General features: G+C 46.8%; 3 protein-coding genes across 5 annotated transcripts in view; 2 read left to right on the top strand and 1 right to left on the bottom strand.

The window, feature by feature from the left end:
• The first annotated feature begins 144 nt into the window (after positions 1-144).
• ccdc14 (coiled-coil domain containing 14) lies at positions 145-6,243 on the top strand. 3 transcript variants are annotated; one of them, XM_029757246.1, is made up of 11 exons: positions 145-456; positions 626-681; positions 1,286-1,358; positions 1,974-2,046; positions 2,134-2,277; positions 2,347-3,273; positions 3,418-3,556; positions 3,672-3,754; positions 4,535-4,732; positions 4,993-5,125; positions 5,343-6,243. In XM_029757246.1, exons 1-11 carry the CDS (start codon positions 427-429, stop codon positions 6,100-6,102), a joined length of 2,616 nt encoding a protein of 871 aa, XP_029613106.1. In that variant the 5' UTR covers positions 145-426; the 3' UTR covers positions 6,103-6,243. The 3 variants fall into 3 exon arrangements, with proteins under 3 accessions (XP_029613106.1, XP_029613105.1, XP_029613104.1); XM_029757245.1 differs by having other exon boundaries at positions 2,134-3,273; positions 4,535-4,620; positions 4,675-4,732; XM_029757244.1 differs by having other exon boundaries at positions 2,134-3,273.
• A 3,045-nt stretch (positions 6,244-9,288) lies between these two features.
• Positions 9,289-21,012, top strand: iqcb1 (IQ motif containing B1). The gene is made up of 13 exons (XM_029757242.1): positions 9,289-9,573; positions 9,690-9,858; positions 10,114-10,234; positions 10,315-10,408; positions 10,482-10,581; positions 10,688-10,860; positions 10,962-11,071; positions 11,138-11,259; positions 11,731-11,873; positions 12,375-12,523; positions 18,827-18,964; positions 20,252-20,408; positions 20,491-21,012. Exons 1-13 carry the CDS (start codon positions 9,474-9,476, stop codon positions 20,697-20,699), a joined length of 1,785 nt encoding a protein of 594 aa, XP_029613102.1. The 5' UTR covers positions 9,289-9,473; the 3' UTR covers positions 20,700-21,012.
• Positions 21,013-21,739: 727 nt separating this feature from the next.
• Positions 21,740-22,648, bottom strand: part of LOC115196419 (T-box transcription factor TBX19) — a 7,057-nt gene continuing 6,148 nt past the window's right edge. Inside the window, exons 7-8 of the mRNA XM_029757243.1 lie at positions 22,506-22,623; positions 21,740-22,402 (exon numbers count right to left, since the gene is read on the bottom strand). Of these exons, the coding sequence (XP_029613103.1) occupies positions 22,237-22,402; positions 22,506-22,623 (284 nt within the window). The 3' untranslated portion in view covers positions 21,740-22,236. The remainder of the gene's footprint in view (positions 22,403-22,505; positions 22,624-22,648) is intronic.

The raw sequence follows: 22,648 nt of genomic DNA, 5'->3' as shown, positions 1-22,648 counted from the left end.
CGTCGCCAGACCAACTTTTAGGGAGGAGGGAGAGGGGGCTACATTTGAGTGACATTTGCTTCATTCAATCGATAAACTGGAAATTACGACATCGGTTTACATCCGCCAATAACATTCATTGGACGTTGGGCAGCGATGTTTTCATTGGTCACGACGTTACATCCTGTTTCAAACAAAACCCGCCGGTTCTTGTTTATGCTAGCGCCAGTAAAAAAAAACAAGAAGCTAATAATAACTGTAACAAAAGCTTCAACGTGACAACATCAACTAGTTTCGCTATAGATAGTCAGTCAGAGAATGCTTCAGACATGTTGTGCGCTCAAAGTTAGTGCAGTTTGCAGATAGTTGATTAGGGCTACTCTTGGAAAGAATTTGTTAGCTACCGTTTTTCTTCCTTCGATTTGGACAGCAGTTGACTAGCCAGCTATGCCAAAGCAAGGGCTTGCTAGACACAAGGTAAGACATCTCAGCTATTCACAATGTGCCTGCGAACTGGTTCTTAGCCGTCTTGATAATGACTGTAGTTAGCCTCATATGGTGGTGTCTAGCTTTTTCCCCAAGGCTCCCAGGGAAAGGACACCATTTTAGAGCGTATTCAGATTCAGCCCCTGTTTTTGACTGACAGGTGATATCCTCTGGAAGACTGACTGGAGGTGGCAGGGGCCAGGGCTCAAAGAAGAGGTAACTCGTTTAGCCCCGGGGTCTTCAACGAAGTCCGGAAGACCGCACTGAAATATTTCCTCGCCGCTAAAATTTGCAAATAATAGTCCTCTGTCCATCGTTTTGGGAATTTTCAAGGCTCCCTGACTGTCTAGTTTTCATTTAGTTTATTATTAGCGAGCAGATTGGCATTTGTTGTCATGAATCTTGCCCTGGAGGCAGCTCTGTAGAGTGGCATAAAAATCTAATTTTAACCTAACCTTAACCACACTACTAACCATATCCTTAAATTAAGACCAAAAAGCAAGTTTTTGTGTCATGAATTTTTTACAATGTAGCAGATTTGGACTTTGCAGCTGGCCCATCTAGCGGTAAATGCTCAGTTCTGTCTCCAGGGAAAGAGTCATGACAATAAACATCAACCTGCTATCAGTGAGCTGGACACAGTCAAGAAACTGTATGAATGTAGGTCCATTATCATTTCTACACTTTCCATTTGGTTTTTGTCATTTTAAAGTATATTGAGTTAGTCCGTCCCCTGAGGTAAGAGAACACACAGGACTGATAAGTCACATCCCTGTTGCAGAGTGTCATTATGTCCAATCACTGTCCCTCTGTTCTGTAGGGGAGCAGGGCGTCCACTAGTAACTTCTACTGAGCCTGCTTATTCCCTCTACTCCACAGACTCTGAGGACCAGGTAATAACACATCAATAAACAGTCAGTAGCAACGTTAATAACAAGCCTATAACAAGTTAATAACAAGCCTATAACAAGTTAATAACAAGCCTATAACAAGTTAATAACAAGCCTATAACAAGTTAATAACAAGCCTATAACAAGTTAATAACAAGCCTATAACAAGCCTATAACAAGCCTATAACAAGCCTATAACAAGCCTATAACAAGTTAATAACAAGCCTATAACAAGTTAATAACAAGCCTATAACAAGTTAATAACAAGCCTATAACAAGTCAATAACAAGCCTATAACAAGTCAATAACAAGCCTATAACAAGTTAGTAACAAGCCTATAACAAGTTAATAACAAGCCTATAACAAGTTAATAACAAGCCTATAACAAGTTAATAACAAGCCTATAACAAGTTAATAACAAGCCTATAACAAGCCAATAACAAGTTAATAACAAGTTAATAACAAGCCTATAACAAGTTAATAACAAGCCTATAACAAGTTAATAACAAGCCTATAACAAGTTAATAACAAGCCTATTTGTGTAATATATTAATAAGAGGTATAATCACCTAACAGTGATTATATGGTAAGTTGGTTTGCATCTATGCTCTCTCTAAGGTGACAACCATTCACAAGGGTCTGGATCAGTGTGCTGCGCTGCTCGATGTCATTCTCCAGGCAGAGACGGCAGGTACCAGTCAACTATTTACTCTGTTTCTACAGAACCTTTACATTTCTAGTTGAAGTTATTGACCAAAGTGTTTGCATTGTGTCATAGAGGCCAAGCCCATCTCCGTCAGGGGAGCAGGGAAGACTCGAGCCGCCAAATCCCGACCGCTGTGCACTCTGGGAAAGGAGAGGGTAGACACAGAGAGGAGGAAGCAGACAAAGAGACCTGTCACTCAGACTGCTAAAAAAACAGGTGGGACCTGTGTGAGCGTGTGTGTGTGCATGCGTGATGTGCAAAAATGGATAACTCTCTCTGCTCCAGCTCCCATGCAGAAGATGATCCTGTCGTATCCTGGGATGAGGAACAATATTCAGAGTTCGGCCGGAACGTCAGAGCCGGCGTCAGATGCTCGGTTTAACTGTCGCCTGACCACCTCCACCCCCACCCTGAGTCCCCAAAGACTCCCCCCTAACAACACACTCCCCCCAGGCCCCTCAGTCCCTCTTGCCCAGCCTGGAGGCTCCATCATTGGGGTAGCATCAGTCCACCTGGGGGGCTCTACCTCCACAGCTCCGTTAGCTTCTCCTGGAGCTGTAGCTACCTCTCTACCCACAGCCCCTCTCACAGGCCCAGTGCCCTCTCTCCTCGCTGCCCAGCCAGGAGCCTTCGTCTCTGGGGTTGGAGGTCCGGCTGCCCAGAGGAGCTCCAGGTCCTGTAGCCTGCACCTCGGTGCTCCCTCTGTGGAGAGGCTAGCCCTGTCTGCCCCCCTGTCCTCCGACAGCTCTGTGTCTGGAGAAAGTGGACATCCAATCTCTTCTTCCTGCTCTCCCTCTCGTCAGGGACCACCAGTACTCTTCTCTGAAATTCATTCTCACCCTCAGCCTCTACCCCAACCTCACCCCCTTGCCAACACTCAACCCCAGTCTGCCCCAGATGCTCCATCCCTGGGCAGGGGGGGGCAGCTGGTTTCTACCCAGGATGGAGGGGCCTTAGCCAGGGAGGCTTGCGGCCACATGGAGGGTAACGCTGGAGAGGAGGAAGAGGAGTGTCCAGTGAGAGACACCAGCGCCCAGACAAGCTTTAACATACAAACACACACCCAGCTGGCATACACACACCACACACACTCCTACACACGCATGGCGCTGGCGCTGGGCTGTAAGGGCTGTAGTCCAGAGGGAACCGCTCGTCAGGTGATGACTGTTCAGTACCTCCTTGGAGAGTTGAAGGCTCTGCTCGCTGGCCAAGGTAATCAATCAACCAACCTGTCAAAATAATCAGTCAACTCATCAATCAGGCAAAATGACTATTTCATCAAATGTTAATCAAATTCAATCTCCGCCACTCTCTCTCTCTCTCTCTTCCTCTTCTCTCCCCCCTCCTCCTCTGTAGACGGTGTAGCAGAGCGTCTGGTGTGTGAGGTGGAGCAGACAGTGTCTCTACTTCCTGTCATGGTGGGCAGCTCTAACATCCAGGCTGAGATTGCTCCGGTCCTGCAACCTCTACGCAGTGAGAACACACTGCTACGCAGGTCAGCACCATCACCCAGGTCCTGGTGTGTGTGTGTGTGTGTGTGTGTGTGTGTGTGTGTGTGTGTGTGTGGGAGTTTCATACAGAAGATTGATAACTTTAACGTGTGTGTTCAGGCGTCTGAGGATAGTGAACCAACAGTTGCAGGAGAGAGAGCGAGCAGAGAGGGAGGCCAGAGATGTCCACTGTCACACAGACGGTAAGATAAACTGCCCGGCCCTCGTTCAACTGTCTATCAGTGAGAGTTTATTATTGTGTGTCTGTATCTCTGAGTATCTAACCTCCTCTGTCTCTTAGTGTCGGCTGTCTAACCTCCTCTGCCTCATAGTGTCGGCTGTCTGACCTCCTCTGTCTCTTAGTGTCGGCTGTCTAACCTCCTCTGTCTCTTAGTGTCGGCTGTCTAACCTCCTCTGTCTCTTAGTGTCGGCTGTCTAACCTCCTCTGTCTCTTAGTGTCGGCTGTCTGACCTCCTCTGTCTCTTAGTGTCGGCTGTCTGACCTCCTCTGTCTCTTAGTGTCGGCTGTCTGACCTCCTCTGTCTCTTAGTGTCGGCTGTCTGACCTCCTCTGTCTCTTAGTGTCGGCTGTCTAACCTCCTCTGTCTCTTAGTGTCGGCTGTCTGACCTCCTCTGTCTCTTAGTGTCGGCTGTCTGACCTCCTCTGTCTCTTAGTGTCGGCTGTCTGACCTCCTCTGTCTCTTAGTGTCGGCTGTCTAACCTCCTCTGTCTCTTAGTGTCGGCGGTCTAACCTCCTCTGTCTCTTAGTGTCGGCTGTCTAACCTCCTCTGTCTCTTAGTGTCGGCTGTCTAACCTCCTCTGTCTCTTAGTGTCGGCTGTCTAACCTCCTCTGTCTCTTAGTGTCGGCTGTCTAACCTCCTCTGTCTCTTAGTGTCGGCTGTCTGACCTCCTCTGTCTCTTAGTGTCGGCTGTCTAACCTCCTCTGTCTCTTAGTGTCGGCTGTCTAACCTCCTCTGTCTCTTAGTGTCGGCTCTGCAGTCGGAGCTCAACGATGCTCACAAAAGCCTGCAAGAGCTGCAGCGCGCCAACACTGAGCTACGGCAAGCCCTGGTGGACACACAGAGCCAGCTGCAGCTCGCCAACACTGAGCTACGGCAAGCCCTGGTGGACACACAGAGCCAGCTGCAGCAGAGTGAGGTGGAGTGCAGTCGCATCAGTAAAGGTTAATAGATGAGGGGAAACGTACTCAACTTCTGTTCTATTTTCTATCTGAAATACATGAAGATCAGGGCCTTAAACTGATCCATATTACACTGAGATTAAAGGATCTCTGTGGTGTCTGTGTGTATTATCTAATATGGATATAATCTCTTTATATAAGTGTGTGTGTGTCTGTGTGTGTGTGTGTGTGTGTCTGTCTGTGTGTGTGTGTCTGTCTCTGTGTGTGTGTGTCTGTCTCTGTGTGTGTGTGTGTGTGTGTAGACGTGCAGTCTGCTCTGGATGAGGTGCAGGGCTGTAACAGCAGGCTGGAGGAGTGTCAGAAGGAGAACGCTGCACTGGCCCTCAACACCCAGAAGAGGGAGACAGAGATCCACACACTACAGGAGCACCTCAGGTGTGCGTGTGTGTGCGTGTGTGTGCGTGTGTGTGTGTGTACACTTTCTAATAATTGATTGGAGTTTTTATTTTTCACTGACAGTCTTTCTCTCTCTCTCTGTCCTCTGTCTGTCTTTGTTTCTCTCTCACGACCTGTCCACATGTCTGTCTGTTTCTCGCTCTCTCTGTCTTTTCTTCCTGCTCTTTCTTTTTACCCTTCTCTCTGTCTCTCTCAGAGCTCTACAGGTCCCTGTCGCTGAGTCTCCTGCTGTGACTGACATCCCTACGTCCTGCCTCCCTCTCACTAAACGAGCTCTGGACCAATACCAGGACCAGCAGGGTCCGTCAGACCACCCAGTCAGCCAATACCTGTGGTCGTTGGAGCAGAAGGGGTGTGGTTCTGTCTCCCTGCCCTGTAAAGGCCCTGAGTGCAACTACACACATCAGCAGGACTTCAGTGTGTGTACACCAGGTGGTCAGAGTGTGTCTGCGGATCAGGACGTGAGTGTGTGTGTGGCTCTGGAAAGAAAAGCCACCCCACCTTTGGCCTTCGCCCCACTGAGAGAGACTGTGAGGTCAGCACTTCCTGTTGAGGGGTCACCGCTTCCTGTGATGTCACAGAGAGGAGGAGGACCACAGGGTCTTCAGAGGCTTACTGTTTCCCTCGAGAGTTTCCCTCAATTAAAAAGCCTATTTTCTAATCTCCACCAATCAAACGGACTCTGCTCTAATGGTGCTGGACACGCTGACCTGTCCCAGAGTCACCGGTGCCGTCTGGACATGGATATGGCATCACCGGGCAAGGGGCGGAACACTTCGCTTGACTCCACCGGCCTCTCCTTATGTGAGGTCAGATCCTTGGCTTCTGATTGGAGCGCAGGGTCAAGCTCGACCTTTGACACGCGTGACGAACAGGAGTTCCGGAACGGGCTGGCCGCTCTGGACGCCAGCATTGCCAGCTTGCAGAGAACTATAAAGCAGGACCTCAAGAGATGAGACACACACACACACACACACACACACAGTGAGGTAGTCTGAATCTATTCCAATGTAATAAAATAACCAATGTCTTTTTCTAGGTTTCTTTTTAATTGTACTTTATTTGAATAAAATGGCAAATAAAATATTTATTCTTTATTCGTTACTATTGATTCTTTACTTTAAAGACGGGTTACCTGAGAACTTCAGGAAAACAAAGCACACGCTTCAATGGGGAAGGACATGCCAACCCTATCTCTGCCCCATAGTTGAGCACGTGTCCGTTTTTGTTGCTTAACAACCAACCCGTCATTTGAATTAAGGGAGAAGGAAATATGATGTATTAAAAACAATGTTCTCCCTCCTACAATGAGTCAAGGGTTAATAACACTGATACCTAAAGCCTAAAAAAGAAGTTCTGCTCATCCATAACTGGCGTCCACTTTGTCTTCTTAATAATGACTAGAAGATATTAGCCTTACTACTTGCAAAAAGAATGAAAGAAGTCCTGGATGCAATCATTGATGAAACACAGTCTGGCTTTATGAGGAACAGACATATTTCTAACAATATCAGACTAGTATTAGACATACTTGACTACACAGACCTAATAACCGAGGATAGCTTCATATTATTTTTAGATTTTTATAAAGCATTTGACACAGTTGAGCATCAGTTCCTCTTCCACTCCCTTGAGAAATGTGGCTTTGGGATTTTTTTCTGTAAGGCTATTAAGACTATCCAAATGGTAACAACTCTATCAAACTGAATCATGGCATCTCACCTAGATTTCAGTTAAAGAGAGGAATTAGGCAAGGTTGTCCTATCTCACCGTTCTATTTTTATTAATCACCCAACTTCTTACAAATTCTTTAAATAATAGTCCTCTACAAGGTATTTCCATAGCTGGTAAAGAAATGATTATAAGCCAGCTGGCTGACGGTACTACACTTTTTCTGAAAGACGCTAGTCAGATTCCCATATCGATCAATGTGATAGAATCCTTTTCCAAAGCGTCTGGTCTATATCTTAACATTAATAAATGTGAACTCATGGCTGTTAAAGATTGTGTGACACCTTCATATTATGGTATTCCAGTAAAAGAAGAACTTACATATTTAGGCATAACCTTTACAAAGGATCAGATGTCTAGAGGCTTACTAAATTTTAACCCTCTTAAAAACCCAGAAGAAGCTAAATCAATGGCTACAGAGGAAGAGTCCTTATAACCAAGGCTGAAGGTATCTCTAGACTAACATATGGCGGTCTATCTTTATATCTTGACGGTAAAATAAGGAAGGAGATAGACCAGATGCTTTTCAACTTTGTGTTTAGAAACCGTACACATTACATTAGGAAAACTGATGTAATGAACACTTATGAGTATGGTGGGATGAATTTTCTGGACATTCCTACCTTAAATAATACTTTTAAGATCAATTGGATAAAACAATTCCTAAGAAGACCCACTTCTATGTGGAACTTTATTCCTCATCATGTCTTCTCTACTTTTGGTGGCCTTCATTTTGGTTTGCAATTATAATATTGACAAAGTTCAGGTGAAATTCTCTGCTTTTCATCAGCAGGTTTTCTTTTTATGGTCCTTAACTTATAAGCATAGTTTTTCTCCACACATATATTATATATGGAATAATCGGGACATATTGTATAAAAATACTTTTTGGGTTTTAGAATATTGGTTCCGAAATAATATCCTATTGGTGAGCCAACTGGTAAATAATATCCTATTGGTGAGCCAACTGGTAAATAATATCCTATTGGTGAGCCAACTGGTAAATAATATCCTATTGGTGAGCCAACTGGTAAATAATATCCTATTGGTGAGCCAACTGGTAAATAATATCCTATTGGTGAGCCAACTGGTAAATAATATCCTATTGGTGAGCCAACTGGTAAATAATATCCTATTGGTGAGCCAACTGGTAAATAATATCCTATTGGTGAGCCAACTGGTAAATAATATCCTATTGGTGAGCCAACTGGTAAATAATATCCTATTGGTGAGCCAACTTGTAAATGCAGAGGGTATTTTACTTAATTATCAGGAATTCTTATCACTTTACAAGATCCCTGTAACACCTCAATATTTTGCAATTGTTTTAGATGCCATTCCCTCAGGTGTCGCTTTATTATTCAGGAACGTGTCAAGACCTGACTAACCTTAAAAGGAAGCATCCTAAGATTAGGCCTTCCCTGTGACTCAGTTGGTATAGCATGGTGTTTGCAACGCCAGCATGGTGTGTGCAACGCCAGGGTTGTGGGTTCGATTCCCACGGGGGGCCAGTACAAAAAAAAAATGCATGAATTGAAAATGAAATGAAATGAAAATGAAATGTATTCACTACTCTAAGTCGCTCTGGATAAGAGTGTCTGCTAAATGACTTAAATGTAATTAGTTTTTCTTTTAGTCAATCCAACAACAACAGAGCTATACAAGCCTTGTTTCAACAGGATGTTGTATCTGTCCCTTATGTCATGCCTTATTGGAATGGTTTTATTGATTATGTCTGTTGGAAAAAAGTGTGAATGTTGCCACACACATACCTACTTATTAACAAAACGAAGGACGTTTCTTTTTAAATTCTTTATAAATATTATCCTGCCAACCACTATATGAAGAAGTAAAAAAAAACATAAACTCAAATTGTACCTTTTGTAATGACCACCCAGACACAGTGTTGAGTCTTTTTTGGCATTGTATTCATGCAAGAAAACTGTGGCAAAACATCAGTAGATTTATAATTGAACACATTTATGAAGATTTTACACTATTATGGAGAGATGTACTGCTTGGATTCTTTACTTACGATAGAAATAAGTTGAAACTATTTTATGTAATTAATTTCATTATTCTTTTGGCCAAATTTCATATTCCCAAATGTATATTTACAAACAAAACACCACATTTTATTACCCTGCAAAAAGAAATGTAACTATATTTTAAGACAATTAAATACATTGTCAACAAAAAAGCTGTTAGAATTATAAGTGTCCCTTAAGGTCCTTGTGAAATGTGATATTGTACCCCTAGCCCAAATGTCCTTTGTATATCCTTTATAAATACTTCTGTTCCCCACGTACTTTTTGTATTGATTTGTTGTTAATAAAAAAATACAAAAATGATGTATTGTAAAGAATGAATGGGAATGGGGCCCTGCTAACTGTAGTCGCAGATTAGTGACGTCAGGAGTGTTGCTGTAGAAACAAATGAAGCTTCCCCGTCAGTGCTTGTGGCAACAAGAGAGCACGAAAATAGATGTCAACTTGATCGTGTCTGGTTTCATTCGAAGAATAATGTAGCTCGTCAATTTTGTATATGGTTTTATACTTCAGATCTGGGAGCGAAAGATTACTGTAATAAACTCGCGATGAGTGTCGCTAGAAAGGACGCAGGGCTACGGGCGCTGGTCGCGAGCACAAACATTAATCCGGAGCAGAAGGTTCCTCAAGTTCTCTCAAAATTACAAGGTCATTTAGTTAGCTAACCTTTTTACATTGAAAAACGTGTTATTTTACTTTGCTTGCACGTGTGTGTTATTCCTGATACCCGACTAACAATCATTCCTTATTTTTCGACATTGAAGATATTCTGAATAGGATATCTGTCCAAAACGATAGAGAGTTGGGTGCGTTCAAAAACTCCTTGTTCAGCCATGGCATACTTCAATACTGCGCAGGAGACGCCCTCAAACTGAACTATGCCAAAGTTGAAGGAGGCTACGCAACTGCCACTCAGTTGGCAGAAATTCTCAGGTACGATTTTAGAATCTTGAACCACAGAACCACAACAAGGAATAACAAAATCTGTGTTGACTGTTACTCTGCACTAAAACAAACAGGCCTAGACACTACCAACAGACTACCTACCCCAGATACTACTACAAGGCCCTGGTAGAACTGATGGGATGGAATAATAATTGATGCATCAGATCTATGAGGGTGGGGGTCATATATCTGTAGTAGTGATTTGACATTGATTTCTTTGTGTGCATATGCAAACTCCTTTAGCTCCTGCTGTGTGGGTGTGGACCTGGGCGGAGACACTGAGGCCTTCCATAGGCGGCTGCTCCCGTCCGTCACAGACAGCCTGCTGTCATTGGCCAGTCGGCTGATGAACAGAGCTTTGGCGGTAAGGGACGTAACTTTTTTTTGAAGTTTGGAATGTCCTCAACAAAAATATGTCTAGTGACATCATATCTCTCTCTGTAGGGGAATGGGCAGCCTGAGATGTTTCGTTTCTTCAGGAAGGTGATGGACTCTGTGTGTTGGCTTCTGAAAGCCCATGGTCACCTGGCCACACAAGGTGAGATCTAACGTCCGTTACCAAACAGACCCCTTACCTAGCTAACGATGCACCCCTCTTCTCTCTCTCTCAGTCCTGCAGTCAGACCACTATGAGAGGATGTTAATGAGTGAGGAGGAGAGAGTGGGAACCGTGTGTGTGTCACTGTGGCATCAGCTTCTGACAGCTAACAGGTAGCATATCACCACACACACACACACACACACACACACACACACACACACACACACACACACACATATATATCAATTAAATTCATTACCCGCTGCCTCTCTGTAGTGAGTTAGTAGCAGGTTTGGGAAAAGGCCCCTTGTCTGTGATTCTGGATGACGTCGTGTACCGAATGGCTCACACATCCAACCCTGCTGTGGGAGGGGCAGCAATTAGGACGCTCCTCCTGGTTGCCCGGCAACAAGAATCCGCCCTGCAGCTTATCATCCACAGGTTCAAAGGTCAGGGGGATATTTCCAGGTTAAGATATATATATTTTTTCATGGGTTAACTTTATATGCATGCAAAAGCAATCTTGATGTTTATGGTTTGTGTGTTGCAGGGTTGGAGGGCATGATTGGTCGAGAATGGAGGGGGCGGGGCTTCGATGAGGAAGTGGACCAACTGATCAAGCTGCTGCACAAAGTCCTCAAACCAGCTGATCACACAGAGGTAAAATATAGTGTGTTTGTTGTTGTTCGTGTGTGTGCGTGCCTTACACTCTCTCTGTGTTATCAGACGTGGCCAGAGGAGTGTGTGAGAGCGACGTGTGTCATCCAGGCAGCGTGGAGATCCTATCAGACCAGGAGGAGAGTGAAGAGTCTGCCCAGAGCTGTCAGATCACTGCAGAGGAGCTTCAGGTGTGTGTCCGTGTGTCCGTGTGTGTCCGTGTGTGTCCGTGTGTCTGTGTGTCTGTGTGTCCGTGTCTGTGTGTCCGTGTGTCCGTGTCCGTGTGTGTGTGTCCGTGTGTGTCTGTGTCTGTGTGTCTGTGTCTGTGTGTCTGTGTCTGTGTGTCTGTGTGTCCGTGTGTGTGTGTCCGTGTGTATGTGTGAGTGTGTCCGTGTGTGTGTCTGTGTGTCCATGTGTCCGTGTTTGTGTGTGTGTGTGTGTCCGTGTGTGTGGGGGCTTTCTTTTTTTCACCGATCTATGATCGTGTTTTGTATCTCTGTTTTGTATTTGTATTGATGTATATATTTTTTGTAATTCCAGGGCTCATCTGTAGAAGAGATGTTGGTCTCATCATGACTTACTGTCAAAATACATGTTAAATAAGATCTGAATAATTCCAGACAGTTCTGTGTATGTGTGTGTGTGTGTGTGTGTGTGTGTAGGGAGCGGCGGCGGAGGAGAGCGCAGCAGGCTCAGGCTGAGTGCTGGGAGGAGGAGCTGAGACTACAGCTGTGTGTCAGGAGACAGAGAGCCAGGAGAGAGTTCCATCAGAAACAACTACAGTTACTACAGTTACTGTCCCCAGGTACACACACACTACCTGTTACAGCAGAGACAGAGAGCCAGGAGAGAGTTCCATCAGAAACAACTACAGTTACTATAGTTACTGTCCCCAGGTACACACACACTACCTGTTACAGCAGAGACAGAGAGTCAGGAGAGAGTTCCATCAGAAACAACTACAGTTACTACAGTTACTGTCCCCAGGTACACACACACTACCTGTTACAGCAGAGACAGAGAGTCAGGAGAGAGTTCCATCAGAAACAACTATAGTTACTGTCCCCAGGTACACACACACTACCTGTTACAGCAGAGACAGAGAGTCAGGAGAGAGTTCCATCAGAAACAACTACAGTTACTGTCCCCAGGTACACACACACTACCTGTTACAGCAGAGACAGAGCGGAATGATGCCAGTTTGTTTGCTTAGTTAGGCCTGCCATCTACAGCCCTGTGTGTGTGTGTGTGTGTGTGTGTGTGTGTGTGTGTGTGTGTGTGTGTGTGTGTGTGTGTGTGTGTGTAGGTCAGGTGCAGCAGTACCTCGGGGAGGTGGAGAGGCAGGCTGTCATACGGATCCAGAGGGTTTGGCGAGGCCACCGAGAGAGACGACGCTTCCAGCAACGGAGAAACACACACACACAGCACAGAGCTGCTGTTGTCCTGCAGAGAGCAGTATTAACACACACACACACAGCACAGAGCTGCTGTTGTCCTGCAGAGAGCAGTATTAACACACACACACACACACACACACACACACACACACACACACACACACAGCACAGAGCTGCTGTTGTCCTGCAGAGAGCAGTATTAACACACACACACACAGCACAGAGCTGCTGTTGTCCTGCAGAGAGCAGTATTAACACACACACACACACAGCACAGAGCTGCTGTTGTCCTGCAGAGAGCAGTATTAACACACACACACACACACAGCACAGAGCTGCTGTTATCCTGCAGAGAGCAGTATTAACACACACACACACACACAGCACAGAGCTGCTGTTGTCCTGCAGAGAGCAGTATTAACACACACACACACACACAGCACAGAGCTGCTGTTGTCCTGCAGAGAGCAGTATTAACACACACACACACAGCACAGAGCTGCTGTTGTCCTGCAGAGAGCAGTATTAACACACACACACACAGCACAGAGCTGCTGTTGTCCTGCAGAGAGCAGTATTAACACACACACACAGCACAGAGCTGCTGTTGTCCTGCAGAGAGCAGTATTAACACACACACACACACACAGCACAGAGCTGCTGTTGTCCTGCAGAGAGCAGTATTAACACACACACACAGCACAGAGCTGCTGTTGTCCTGCAGAGAGCAGTATTAACACATACACACACACACACAGCACAGAGCTGCTGTTGTCCCGCAGAGAGCAGTATTAACACACACACACAGCACAGAGCTGCTGTTGTCCCGCAGAGAGCAGTATTAACACACACACACACACACACACACACACACACACACACACACAGCACAGAGCTGCTGTTGTCCTGCAGAGAGCAGTATTCACACACACACACACACACACACACAGCACAGAGCTGCTGTTGTCCTGCAGAGAGCAGTATTAACACACACACACACACACAGCACAGAGCTGCTGTTGTCCTGCAGAGAGCAGTATTCTCACACACACACACACACACACACACAGCACAGAGCTGCTGTTGTCCTGCAGAGAGCAGTATTAACACACACACACACACAGCACAGAGCTGCTGTTGTCCTGCAGAGAGCAGTATTAACACACACACACAGCACAGAGCTGCTGTTGTCCTGCAGAGAGCAGTATTAACACACACACACACACACACAGCACAGAGCTGCTGTTGTCCTGCAGAGAGCAGTATTAACACACACACACACACACACAGCACAGAGCTGCTGTTGTCCTGCAGAGAGCAGTATTAACACACACACACACACACACAGCACAGAGCTGCTGTTGTCCTGCAGAGAGCAGTATTAACACACACACACACACACACAGCACAGAGCTGCTGTTGTCCTGCAGAGAGCAGTATTAACACACACACACACACACACACAGCACAGAGCTGCTGTTGTCCTGCAGAGAGCAGTATTAACACACACACACAGCACAGAGCTGCTGTTGTCCTGCAGAGAGCAGTATTCACACACACACACAGCACAGAGCTGCTGTTGTCCTGCAGAGAGCAGTATTAACACACACACACACAGCACAGAGCTGCTGTTGTCCTGCAGAGAGCAGTATTAACACACACACACACACAGCACAGAGCTGCTGTTGTCCTGCAGAGAGCAGTATTAACACACACACATCACAGAGCTGCTGTTGTCCTGCAGAGAGCAGTATTAACACACACACAGCACAGAGCTGCTGTTGTCCTGCAGAGAGCAGTATTAACACACACACACAGCACAGAGCTGCTGTTGTCCTGCAGAGAGCAGTATTAACACACACACACACACACACAGCACAGAGCTGCTGTTGTCCTGCAGAGAGCAGTATTAACACACACACACACACACAACACAGAGCTGCAGTTGTCCTGCAGAGAGCAGTATTAACACACACACACACACACACAGCACAGAGCTGCTGTTGTCCTGCAGAGAGCAGTATTAACACACACACACACACACAGCACAGAGCTGCTGTTGTCCTGCAGAGAGCAGTATTAACACACACACACACACACACAGCACAGAGCTGCTGTTGTCCTGCAGAGAGCAGTATTAACACACACACACAGCACAGAGCTGCTGTTGTCCTGCAGAGAGCAGTATTCACACACACACACACACACACAGCACAGAGCTGCTGTTGTCCTGCAGAGAGCAGTATTCACACACACACAGCACAGAGCTGCTGTTGCCCGCAGAGAGCAGTATTAACACACACACACACACACAGCACAGAGCTGCTGTTGTCCCGCAGAGAGCAGTATTAACACACACACACAGCACAGAGCTGCTGTTGTCCCGCAGAGAGCAGAATCAACACACACACACACACAGCACAGAGCTGCTGTTGTCCTGCAGAGAGCAGTATTAACACACACACACACACAGCACAGAGCTGCTGTTGTCCTGCAGAGAGCAGTATTAACACACACACACACACAGCACAGAGCTGCTGTTGTCCTGCAGAGAGCAGTATTAACACACACACACAGCACAGAGCTGCTGTTGTCCTGCAGAGAGCAGTATTAACACACACACACAGCACAGAGCTGCTGTTGTCCTGCAGAGAGCAGTATTAACACACACACACACACACACACAGCACAGAGCTGCTGTTGTCCTGCAGAGAGCAGTATTAACACACACACACACACACACACAGCACAGAGCTGCTGTTGTCCTGCAGAGAGCAGTATTAACACACACACACACACACAGCACAGAGCTGCTGTTGTCCTGCAGAGAGCAGTATTAACACACACACACACACACACAGCACAGAGCTGCTGTTGTCCTGCAGAGAGCAGTATTAACACACACACACAGCACAGAGCTGCTGTTGTCCTGCAGAGAGCAGTATTCACACACACACACACACACAGCACAGAGCTGCTGTTGTCCTGCAGAGAGCAGTATTCACACACACACACACAGCACAGAGCTGCTGTTGTCCTGCAGAGAGCAGTATTAACACACACACACAGCACAGAGCTGCTGTTGTCCTGCAGAGAGCAGTATTAACACACACACACAGCACAGAGCTGCTGTTGTCCTGCAGAGAGCAGTATTAACACACACACACACACACACACACAGCACAGAGCTGCTGTTGTCCTGCAGAGAGCAGTATTAACACACACACACACACACACACAGCACAGAGCTGCTGTTGTCCTGCAGAGAGCAGTATTAACACACACACACACACAGCACAGAGCTGCTGTTGTCCTGCAGAGAGCAGTATTAACACACACACACACACACACACAGCACAGAGCTGCTGTTGTCCTGCAGAGAGCAGTATTAACACACACACACAGCACAGAGCTGCTGTTGTCCTGCAGAGAGCAGTATTCACACACACACACACACACAGCACAGAGCTGCTGTTGTCCTGCAGAGAGCAGTATTCACACACACACACAGCACAGAGCTGCTGTTGTCCCGCAGAGAGCAGTATTAACACACACACACACACACAGCACAGAGCTGCTGTTGTCCCGCAGAGAGCAGTATTAACACACACACACAGCACAGAGCTGCTGTTGTCCCGCAGAGAGCAGTATTAACACACACACACACACACACACACACAGCACAGAGCTGCTGTTGTCCTGCAGAGAGCAGTATTCACACACACACACAGACACACAGCACAGAGCTGCTGTTGTCCTGCAGAGAGCAGTATTAACACACACACACACACACACAGCACAGAGCTGCTGTTGTCCTGCAGAGAGCAGTATTCACACACACACACACACACACAGCACAGAGCTGCTGTTGTCCTGCAGAGAGCAGTATTAACACACACACACACACACACAGCACAGAGCTGCTGTTGTCCTGCAGAGAGCAGTATTAACACACACACACACACACACACAGCACAGAGCTGCTGTTGTCCTGCAGAGAGCAGTATTAACACACACACACACACACACACAGCACAGAGCTGCTGTTGTCCTGCAGAGAGCAGTATTAACACACACACACACACACACAGCACAGAGCTGCTGTTGTCCTGCAGAGAGCAGTATTAACACACACACACACACACACAGCACAGAGCTGCTGTTGTCCTGCAGAGAGCAGTATTAACACACACACACACACACACACACACAGCACAGAGCTGCTGTTGTCCTGCAGAGAGCAGTATTAACACACACACACACACACAGCACAGAGCTGCTGTTGTCCTGCAGAGAGCAGTATTAACACACACACACACACACAGCACAGAGCTGCTGTTGTCCTGCAGAGAGCAGTATTAACACACACACACACACACAGCACAGAGCTGCTGTTGTCCTGCAGAGAGCAGTATTAACACACACACACACACACACACACACACAGCACAGAGCTGCTGTTGTCCTGCAGAGAGCAGTATTAACACACACACACACACACACACACAGCACAGAGCTGCTGTTGTCCTGCAGAGAGCAGTATTAACACACACACACACACACACACACAGCACAGAGCTGCTGTTGTCCTGCAGAGAGCAGTATTAACACACACACACACACACACACACAGCACAGAGCTGCTGTTGTCCTGCAGAGAGCAGTATTAACACACACACACACACACACACAGCACAGAGCTGCTGTTGTCCTGCAGAGAGTAGTATTAACACACACACACACAACACAGAGCTGCTGTTGTCCTGCAGAGAGCAGTATTCACACACACACACACAGCACAGAGCTGCTGTTGTCCTGCAGAGAGCAGTATTAACACACACACACAGCACAGAGCTGCTGTTGTCCTGCAGAGAGCAGTATTAACACACACACACACACAGCACAGAGCTGCTGTTGTCCTGCAGAGAGCAGTATTAACACACACACACAGCACAGAGCTGCTGTTGTCCTGCAGAGAGCAGTATTAACACATACACACACACACACACACAGCACAGAGCTGCTGTTGTCCTGCAGAGAGCAGTATTAACACACACACACACACACACACACAGCACAGAGCTGCTGTTGTCCTGCAGAGAGCAGTATTAACACACTCACACACAACACAGAGCTGCTGTTGTCCTGCAGAGAGCAGTATTAACACACACACACACACACACACACAGCACAGAGCTGCTGTTGTCCTGCAGAGAGCAGTATTAACACACACACACACACACACAGCACAGAGCTGCTGTTGTCCTGCAGAGAGCAGTATTAACACACACACACACAGCACAGAGCTGCTGTTGTCCTGCAGAGAGCAGTATTAACACACACACACACACACACACACACACACAGCACAGACCTGCTGTTGTCCTGCAGAGAGCAGTATTAACACACACACACACACACACAGCACAGAGCTGCTGTTGTCCTGCAGAGAGCAGTATTAACACACACACACACACACACACACACACAGCACAGAGCTGCTGTTGTCCTGCAGAGAGCAGTATTAACACACACACACACACACACAGCACAGAGCTGCTGTTGTCCTGCAGAGAGCAGTATTAACACACACACACACACACACAGCACAGAGCTGCTGTTGTCCTGCAGAGAGCAGTATTAACACACACACACACAACACAGAGCTGCTGTTGTCCTGCAGAGAGCAGTATTCACACACACAGCACAGAGCTGCTGTTGTCCTGCAGAGAGCAGTATTAACACACACACACAGCACAGAGCTGCTGTTGTGCTGCAGAGAGCAGTATTAACACACACACACACACAGCACAGAGCTGCTGTTGTCCTGCAGAGAGCAGTATTAACACACACACACAGCACAGAGCTGCTGTTGTCCTGCAGAGAGCAGTATTAACACACACACACACACACAGCACAGAGCTGCTGTTGTCCTGCAGAGAGCAGTATTAACACACACACACACACACAGCACAGAGCTGCTGTTGTCCTGCAGAGAGCAGTATTAACACACACACACACACAGCACAGAGCTGCTGTTGTTCTGCAGAGAGCAGTATTAACACACACACACACACACAACACAGAGCTGCTGTTGTCCCGCAGAGAGCAGTATTAACACACACACACACACACAGCACAGAGCTGCTGTTGTCCTGCAGAGAGCAGTATTAACACACACACACACACACACAACACAGAGCTGCTGTTGTCCTGCAGAGAGCAGTATTAACACACACACACATGCACTTCCAATAGACTACCGCTGTTATAAGCAGAAGCTGAACACAGCGATCGAACAAATGTAGCCTGCAGCAGCATCTGAATTCATCTTGACAGTTTTTCGTCCCTCCCGTGTTAGGTCCTTCGCTTTCTGAAGAGGCGGAGAGCTGAGAAAGCCCATCCTTCCCTCTCTCCTTGGATTGGACCTCGGGGTTTGACTGACAGTCGGAGGGCGGAGCTGAAGAGAGAGGTGGAGGAACATATTGCCCTGCACCCGGTGATTCTGAATATTACTTCAAGTTGTGTGTTTGGTTTTACTGTCCTTGTAGGGACCAGATGTCCTCACAAGGAATATTTGTGTGTGTGTGTGTGTAACGGATCTTGTGTGTGTGATGTATCTCTCTCTCTCTGTGTGTGTGTGTGTGTGTGTGTGTGTGTGTGTGTGTGTGTAATGGATCTCTCTGTGTGTGTGTAATGGATCTCTGTGTGTGTGTGTGTAATGGATCTCTCTCTGTGTGTGTCTGTGTAATGGATCTCTCTCTGTGTGTGTGTGTAACGATCTCTCTCTGTGTCTGTGTGTGTAACGATCTCTCTCTGTGTGTAACGATCTCTCTCTGTGTGTAACGATCTCTCTCTGTGTCTGTGTGTGTAACGATCTCTCTCTGTGTGTGTAACGATCTCTCTCTGTGTGTGTAACGATCTCTCTCTGTGTGTGTAATGATCTCTCTCTGTGTGTGTAGCGATCTCTCTCTCTCTCTCTGTGTGTGTCTGTGTAACGGATCTCTCTCTGTGTGTGTAATGATCTCTCTCTGTGTGTGTAATGATCTCTCTCTGTGTGTGTGTAATGATCTCTCTCTGTGTGTGTGTAATGATCTCTCTCTGTGTGTGTGTAATGATCTCTCTCTGTGTGTGTGTAATGATCTCTCTCTGTGTGTGTGTAATGATCTCTCTCTCTGTGTGTGTGTAATGATCTCTCTCTGTGTGTGTAATGATCTCTCTCTGTGTGTGTCTGTGTGTAATGATCTCTCTCTGTGTGTGTAATGATCTCTCTGTGTCTGTGTGTGTAACGATCTCTCTCTGTGTGTGTAATGATCTCTCTCTGTGTCTGTGTGTGTAAAGATCTCTCTCTGTGTGTGTAACGATCTCTCTCTGTGTGTGTAACGATCTCTCTCTGTGTGTGTAACGATCTCTCTCTGTGTGTGTAACGATCTCTCTCTGTGTGTGTAATGATCTCTCTCTGTGTCTGTGTGTGTAATGATCTCTCTCTGTGTGTGTAACGATCTCTCTCTGTGTGTGTAACGATCTCTCTGTGTCTGTGTGTGTAACGATCTCTCTCTGTGTGTGTAATGATCTCTCTCTGTGTCTGTGTGTGTAAAGATCTCTCTCTGTGTGTGTAACCGATCTCTCTGTGTGTGTGTAATGATCTCTCTCTGTGTCTGTGTGTGTAACGATCTCTCTCTGTGTGTGTAACGATCTCTCTCTCTGTGTGTGTAACGATCTCTCTCTGTGTGTGTGTAATGATCTCTCTCTCTGTGTGTGTAACGATCTCTCTCTCTGCGTGTAGTCCTCTGTGGTGTCTCTAGAGGGCAGTAGGGAGCTCCATGCTCAGACCCAAGCCTTGCTGCTCCAGCATCTACAGGGGAGAGAGGCAGAGCTGAGAGAACACACACAGACACACGCCCTGCTGGCACAGATCAACACTGACCTGGAACTACTGCTGAGTAGGTATCACACACACACACACACACACACCAATCTCTCCTTCTCCCTCTTTCTCTCCCTTCATCCATCTTTTTCTCTTAGATGCCCCCTCACTCAGTGTCGCCACAGCAACCGACTGTGACGTGTTCAGGAGTCGCTCTGCCCCCGTAGCTGCCCGCGCCCGGCAATCCCACAATGCCTTGCTCCAGGCCGGTCGCCTGCCTTGGTGGAAGATGCTGGGAGATGGTGACATCACCTGTCCAGAATCAGAGTCTGCCCACACAGACTCACTGTATTTAGGAGGAAGCTGACAACGTTGTTCCACAACAGTATTGTAACGCTATTATAACATTGTCATAGGGCTGTTGTAATAATGTCACTATGACGTCAAACCTGCTCTGGAATTCAACCAATCATGGGTTTCAGTCTGGACGGTGGTTAGTTGAATCAGGTGTGTTACTGCAGTGGTCTTTTCCCTGGCCTCTGTATGGCTGGTCCCTTAAGGAAGAGTTTCAGTCTAAGGAATTGTAAAGCAATTTTGTGTACAGAAGTCTGCATTGAAGTTTGTACTTTTCTACTATTATGCCATTGTGTGTCCTGACTGTGGAGACTTTCAGTCATTTTGATAAGTGGAGTTTTTATTTGTTGTCCAACAACTCACATGCCAGTGCTGAAATTGTGTTAATAGTGTGTCCAGAGTGCCTACCCACCGCCAACAGTCATTATGTTATTACACACAGCCAGAAAACACACACACCAGAAAGATTTGATTGGCCAATGTTTATTTTCAGCGTTTTACAATGAACAGCATTTATCAGACAGAAACATTATCATAAAGCTTACAGAATGAAGGCACAGAGACATGACACACATTTTTCTGTACCGTAGTTTCACATAGTTATTTCTTCTGACTCCTGCATATTAACGCTGGCAGTTTTACATATCTTATTACCAGGGCCCAGAGTTAGTCTGCCAGGGCCCAGAGTTAGTCTGTCAGGGCTGAACCACAAACAGAATGATAAGTCATTTGAAAGCAGGCAGAGACATTTAGGGCTTGATTCAATCAGATCCACTTTATCCAACATCCGCGTAGAGGTCGTAGAGGTCGTTTCGGCGGTGCCGGAGGTAGGACTGCGTTAGAATCTCTCAAATCCACAAGCAGCTCCTGGCATTATACCTAAAGCGGACATTGCCATTGGCTGCACGGAGTTGCATGAACAGAAATCCCATGCTGCCTTGTTTCTAAGTCAGAACAGTGGAATGTGATCTACACCTCCATTATGATGATAGAAACTTTTTGGTTGAATGGTTTTCAATGTGAACGTCATTATTTCTATACAGCCTACACTTTCTCCTTCTGAACCTCTAACACGAGTGGGACAGTGTGGCTTCGTGACAACGATCGCAAGAGCAGCTGCTCACCGATTTGACAGCTCCAACGCAGTTCCACCTCCAGCAACGCCAAAACATCCGCAGGTGTCTGCTATCGCCGGTTAACGCTTGATCTGATTGAGTCTAGGCCTTGGTTTTTTTGAGGTGCACACACACTAACACATTTGTATGGCATCACATGCACACACACGTTGGTCGCCTTCCCCTGCTCAGACGTTGCATTCATCAACCAGTGGTTCAGTGCCACGTCATCGACTGTGTTGTCGGGCATCAGATTACTATGAAATATGTGGTTAGCTGATACTGAAAATACCTTTCAAGAAGATGTAACATCTGTCAACGCCTGGGCAGAGGAACGCCTATTATCTAAGACGTGTTCATTAAAGGGCTTCCCGAGCCGGGTCCCAGGGCAGTACTGATCATGCCCGTGTGGGCATCGACCAATCACATAGTTTGTTAGAAGGAATGGGTGGAGACAGGTGGCCAACCGGGCCCGCCCAGCCGGACGTGATTGGGTGGCTGTGGGTGGCTCTCGCTGTTGATTGGTCCGTGAAGCTGGGCGCAGGGAGAAGAGGCGGGGCTCCCGTCTGTACGCCCGACCGTCCACAAACAAGGGTACTGACTGAGGACACACACCTTGCTTTATAAACAAAAACTCAGTAGATTCTAAAGAGCTATATCATGTCTTATTCTACTTATTCTATATCTATGTTTTCATGTCGTACCTGCTGCTATTGGTGGACGGGGGTGAGGAGGGTGTGGTCACGGGTAGGGCTGAGGAGGAGACACTGGACCAGCCATCAGGACCCCCAGACAACACCTGTAGCCCCTCAGACAGAGAGACTGGAGGGAGGGTTGGAGATGAGGG

The sequence above is a fragment of the Salmo trutta genome, chromosome 6, assembly GCF_901001165.1.
Source record: "Salmo trutta chromosome 6, fSalTru1.1, whole genome shotgun sequence".
Lineage (NCBI taxonomy): Eukaryota > Metazoa > Chordata > Actinopteri > Salmoniformes > Salmonidae > Salmo > Salmo trutta.
Note: the sequence above shows the minus strand (reverse complement) of the source record. Positions and strands in the feature narration are given on the sequence as shown.